At 53.5% G+C, this 5,840-nt stretch overlaps 1 protein-coding gene across 1 annotated transcript; it reads right to left on the minus strand.

Annotated features, from left to right (window-relative positions):
* Positions 1-1,508: 1,508 nt before the first annotated feature.
* On the minus strand, positions 1,509-4,653 carry SLC35C1 (solute carrier family 35 member C1). The gene is made up of 2 exons (XM_051622282.1): positions 4,053-4,653; positions 1,509-2,338 (listed from the first exon to the last, which is right to left on the minus strand). The coding sequence occupies exons 1-2, from the start codon at positions 4,597-4,599 to the stop codon at positions 1,779-1,781; spliced, it is 1,107 nt and encodes a 368-aa protein (XP_051478242.1). The 5' UTR covers positions 4,600-4,653; the 3' UTR covers positions 1,509-1,778.
* Positions 4,654-5,840: the final 1,187 nt, after the last annotated feature.

Raw genomic sequence — 5,840 nt, forward strand, 5'->3', positions numbered from 1 at the left:
CGCCGACTGCCGCGGCCCCCGCGCGCGCCCCGCCGCGCTGATTGGCTGCCGCCGCGGCCGCCGCCGACCAGCCAATCAGCGCGGCGGGGCGGGGCCTGAGCGCGGCCGCCGGCGCCCTCTGCCGCCCCCTGGCGGGGCGCCCGGAGCGGTGCGCCCGGAGCGGGGGTCACCCCCGGCCCCCCCGCGCTGCTCCCGGCCCGGCCCGGCCCGGCCCGGCCCTGAGAGCAACCCCCGAGGTCATTCCGCAGGTTCGGCCGCTACAAAGTCAGCACGTGCAACAGCAACAAAGTCCGCTCCCACTGAAAATAAAAATTCAGGAAGCCCCCCTGGCAGCAAAAAGGAGTGAAAGGGTATCTGTAGTCATGAAAGCTGGAGCAGGAGTGCCCCCAAAGTTTGATAGGAACATATTCTGGGCAGAAATGGGGTGTCCTTCTGTAAGAGTGGCTAGACATCACACAGAGGACACAGTGCATGTGTAGGGTATAAAGCAGTCAGTCGCAGGAACTGCCCATGATAGCTATCCCAATGAAACCTTTACACTTGAAGGGGCCAGGGGATTAGAAAACCAGTGCAACATCAGAGCTGACTGCAGGATTTTGCTGCTAACCCTGGGATCAGAAATTGCAGCACAGGGTAACCTCAGGTGGCATTTTTATGGGATCAGATGGGGGCAGCAGAGATTTCTGCAGAGCTGACTCTTCTACAGCAAGTCTCAAGTAAAGGGATTGCTGCAGCTGAGCAAAACTGGGTGTTTTTTTTTCTGTTGAAGGATCCACTGAGCTTGCCATGGTGGGTGTTTAAAAGGAACAACCCAAAAGACAAACTGCAAACACCAGGTGAGATTGAAAGTAAGTATGGAACCAGCCTCCCAAAACAAAAGTAATTAATAACAACCCCCTTTTCAAACACAAACCTACCCCCTACACAGACAGTCAACAGGACCAAGTGTTGTGAGCCCCGTGAACTGGGATCTCCACCAGTCCGTAAGGGTAACTTTCCCCCTCCTGCCTGTCACTGAGAGGGGCAGAGGCCAAGCTTACTTCTTCCAGAGAAAAGCCACTTGTGAGAGCATGATCTCACTCATGAGGGACAGAATAAGAAGTTTCCTTCCCCATTTTTAGCATGATTTCCTGAACAAATAAACCAGGTGGAAAGAAACACAAAAGAGACCTCAGCAGAATGTGATACCGACTCTTTGGAAAGCAGATCTGGAGGCACTGCTGCTGCATAGGCTTGTACAGAACCAGAAGGAGGGAATTTTCCATCCTTTGCACTGAATGGGGCAACAGGAAGCACGGCTGTTGTCAATCCTTTTATAGCAGAACAGTTTAGTGTAGCCTATCCCCAACAATCTGGCTGTCTGCCCCTCCCTTACACAAAGGTTCAGGATTTTGTAACTTCAGACTATTCATTCAAATCATTCTAGATCCCCAACTACACAAAGCTCCCATCCCAGTCTTTATCTGCTATGAGCTCACCCCCCCAGAGACACAAATTGCTCAGAGTAGTACAATAGAAACATCCATTTTATCATTTTAAAAAGCAATCACAAAAAACCTGATTGCTCTCTACAACACATGCTCCCCCCAACTCCAATACAGGGTGAGATCCCGTTGATAAAATATGATCCCCTCAGGTCTTTGGCTCTTGTTCCTGACACAGCTCCCCATTCACTTTGCAGGTGACTTTCTTCCTGCTTCTTGCTCTTTTTCTCCCCAGGAAGAAAGGAGTACCAAAGGTTAACTCCCTGTGCACAGATATGGAGGTGCAGGAGCTGCTCACACACCAGTCTCATTTCTTTCACTATTTTTGACATTAGGATCCTCTTGCACCTTTCTCATCTCCAGCCCTTTCACCCACGTGTAGGCAAAGGAGCCTCCCAGAACCATCAAGTTACTTGTCCACCACAAGAGGCTCTTTGTTTCCTCAAAGTAGATAACAGCCAGCACTGTTTGGGCACAGGCCTTGGCAGTCCCAGACACATTGTGGGTAAGCGGGCTAGTGAACTTAATCTGAAGTCCAGTCACATACCCAATGGCAAAGCCAAACACTCCCCCCAGGGTCATCATGCCCCAAAAACTGGGGCTCCCCAGCTTGTCGAAGTGGTAGAGGGTGCGGAACTCGCCCAGCAGCAGCATGAGGGGGAAGAACAGGACACAAGCATTGACGTTGTTGTAGAAGGTCAGGCGCCAGATGCTACCATCCACCACAGGCAGCACCTTCTTTGTGTAGATGGCATTGAGCGAGACACACAGGCTTGCTAAGATCCCAAAGAATATACCTGTCCACGACAGTGTGCCTTCTGCTCCTTCCTGGTCAACACCCAGCCAGAAGCCACCTGCAACCAAACAAATCAGGCATCATCTGAACAGCTGTTAAAGAACTCAAAATATACAGCCAGCAATTAATCATTTACCTTATACTGAACAACCACAAGCAGAGACAGGCTTAACAACTTCCCCTTTCTATTAAGTGAACCCCCAAAGTGTCACGACTACTGTCCAGGCAAGATTTATTTTGGGAGTGCGGTTAATTTACTGTGCTATCATTCAATCTCAGAGGACCAATTCCCACACTGAGCAGGCAGTGTGAGTTTAGAAACTATCATTCCAAAGAGCCAGAGGAGATGAGTTTTGTTTTGTTTTTTTTTTTTAATGGAAAAGGCAGTAATTTGCTGCATTATTAACAGGAAAGACAGGTCAGAAAAGAAGATGGAAAGATAGTAAACACATGGACGCAGTTTTAAGAAGCTTCATAAAAAAAAAAAAAGATCTCAAGTTAGAAACAGTGCAGTATCTCCACCATGTTAAATTTATCTGATGGTTAACACACTCTTTAATCACCTCCAGAACAAGCATTGCAGGCCTTATGTCTGCAGGGCAGAGAGGGAGACCTCTCCCCATCCCACTCATAAGCAAAACATGAAAGGGCAGACTAACTACAGCAAGGAGCACTGCATGGCCTCTCCCTTAGCTGCTTCATGTTGGAGGCTGTCTCAGAAACTGCCCGCAAAGTGGCTAACGTGCTTTAAACTAAACCCAAATACAAATGGGTTCAGTGCACAGACAGGAAAACAAGGGGTTGAATGCACAGACTTTGCAGCAAGTCACAGAGGATGCTCAACTATGCTGCTACAGGGCAGCATTCCCACAGCAAAAGGGGATGGCCACAGTGGGACAGTCTTAGGGAAACCCTGCAAAGGCTGGCAGATGCCATAGTCCTGGGCAATCTCCAAATATAAGACTAGCTGAAGGCAACTGCTTGCACCACTTGGGTGAAAAAAACAAGAGTTTTGTTCCTGTTCACTTCTTCTAGGGAGAAAAGATTCTCCTGTCTTATTTTCATCCAAGTCCCTCTACTTGCCTAAGCACCCACATGAACACCTGTCTACCTGGAACCAGACTGAGGTCAACAGTTCATCACCCTTGGCATCTAAACAGGCCTCCAGTGGAAGGCAGCTTTTGGCATTACCAATGCCTTTGGAGTCAAAGACTTCTAAGCAGTTCCCGTTAAGCCAGTAAATGCCCTGCCCTATATTCTAAACACACAACCAGATCTTCTGGTGGTGTTTTATGCTTGGCTTGATCAGCTAATCCTTCATCACATGCATTTAGCCTGTCTGAACTGGCTGGCTCCCCTGTATGGTCCCACTGGTGCTGACATACACCATTATTGTTACCAAAGTCAATAATCAACAAGTACTTGAGAACAGGAAGAAAGCCACCTGCTGCTGTATGGCCTTTGTGGAAGGAAAAAAAAAATAATCAAACAGGTAAGGCATGTTAAACTTAATTAACAAGTACAGGGGTTTTAGTGCTGAAATGAAAAAGGAAGCCATGGCCTGGTAAGAATAACTTCCTTTCTTTCTTACTGAGTTATCTACATGTTCCAGACACGTGAGGCAGGGTGTCCAAGCCAGGGCAAGGCATGAGCCCTGAGCTACCCTACCTCAGGTGAGGATGGCTTCCCAAGGGATGACACCCCACCTCTGGCTCTCTGAGGCTACGGGTCTGGCCGTGCCCTGGGAGCAGCCCCCTCCCGCTCCCCCTCACCTATGATGACTCCGCAGGCCAGGAGAGCATAGAGGGAGGTGGTCTGCTTGAGGAGCAGGTAGGAGAGCAGCACGTTGAAGACAGTGGTGAGGGAGCGCCCCACGTTGTAGAAGGCCACGCCGACGTGCTTGAGGCAGAGGTTGTTGGAAGTGACCATGCCGATGAAGACCGCAGAGAGGGGCAGGACGCTGCGGGACACCTTGGGGTCGAGGCGGAGGGCGGGCAGGCCGGAGCAGAGGGGCCCGCAGGCGGCCCCCAGGCTGAGGCCCATGCAGAGAGAAGCCGTCAGGGCGCACTGGAAGAAGGTGACGAAGATGGGGGCGTCGAGGCGCAGCGAGGGGCTGTCCAGCAGGTACTTGTTGAGGAAGACCATGGCGATGGAGGTGAACCAGTAGAGGCAGACCACCACGGCGATGCGCAGGGCCCGCAGCAGGAAGGGCGCCCGCCGGGCCCCCTCGCTCCCCGCCGGCAGCAGCAGCGGGTCGGCGGAGCCTCCGCCCAGCGCCATCCGCAGGATCCTCGTCCGCTTTAGCTGCGCCCCGGTCATGGCGGGCGCGGGCCCTCGGCCAGCCCGCGGGCCCTGGGCCAGCCGGCCGGCCCGCCCCGCTGCGGCCTCCCCCCCTCCCTCCCGCCTCCCGCCTCCCGCCTCCCGCCGCTCCCCCGCGCGCCCCGCCCGCCGCCCTGTATTCACGCCCCGCGGGCGCCGCTCGCGCCTCCCGGGCCCGCCGGCCGCGCCGCCATGTCGGGGGAGGGCCCGGCCGGCCCGCCCCGCCCCGGGCCCGGCCGCGGCGGGCGGGGGTGAGCACGGGCGGGCCAGGGGGGCGAGGAGCCGCCAGCGGAGCGTGTGTCCCGGGGCAGCCAGGCGGGAGTGGCGTGGGCAGCAGCCGTTGTGAGGTGCTGCGGCGCGGCGGGAGTTGTTAGGGGTGAAGAGCAGCCGGGCCAGGTGAGCGGCACCGTGTTTGCTGCGGGCAGCGGGGGCGCCGCAGGAAGGTGGCTGGTAGCAGCCCCCGCTCGGGAGCAGCCCCGGCTCCGCTGGCTCGTTGTGCTGCTGGGATCTGGATCTTCTGCTTCCAGTGATTTTCTGATGCAGATCTTGCCCGCAGCCCGCCACAAAGCAGAGGTCTTGTGCTCTGCTGGCTAAGCCTTACTTACAGAAATAAAGTCCTCGTTTTTGCGGAGATAAATAAAACAACCTGAAGGAAATAGACATGGTGACATCTGCAAACGGCTCATAAGGACAGTATGGGGAAGTGTGGGCTGCCTTATTCCTCTTCTGCAGCATTAACTTTGAGATCTAATGAGGAGAATGTCGCTGCCCATGGCATTAACTGCTGCAGTGCTGGTGTGCAGCCAGTGCTGAGCTCCACACAGCCCTGCTGCATCGCAAGCAATACAGGAGCTAACTGCTTTGAAGGCAGCCTGAGTATCAGGGTAAGCTGCACACAAACTCTCATGCTAAAGCAGTTCTCCCACACTGCCAAATCATCGTTCCAGGTATAAAAGACCCATCTGCCCGTGCTCAAATACCAGAAGGTCCTACCTTCTCTTAGCGGTGTTTTGCAACAAAGGAGCCTTTTCAATACCAAACTCCACCATGTTGTGCATTCAAACTGCTGAACAACACAAAATAAATTAAAATTAATATCACGTTCTATGTGGTGGGGGAGACAACAGGGAGCTCAGTGTTAAACATTGGTCAGTAAGATCCCACACTCCTTATTTCAGCTGAGACTGCTGTGAAATGTCTTGTCTGCAGTGTCCTGTGGCCCAGCAATTCGCAGAGAGCAC

The sequence above is a fragment of the Apus apus genome, chromosome 5 (assembly GCF_020740795.1).
Source record: "Apus apus isolate bApuApu2 chromosome 5, bApuApu2.pri.cur, whole genome shotgun sequence".
Taxonomy (NCBI): Eukaryota; Metazoa; Chordata; class Aves; order Apodiformes; family Apodidae; genus Apus; species Apus apus.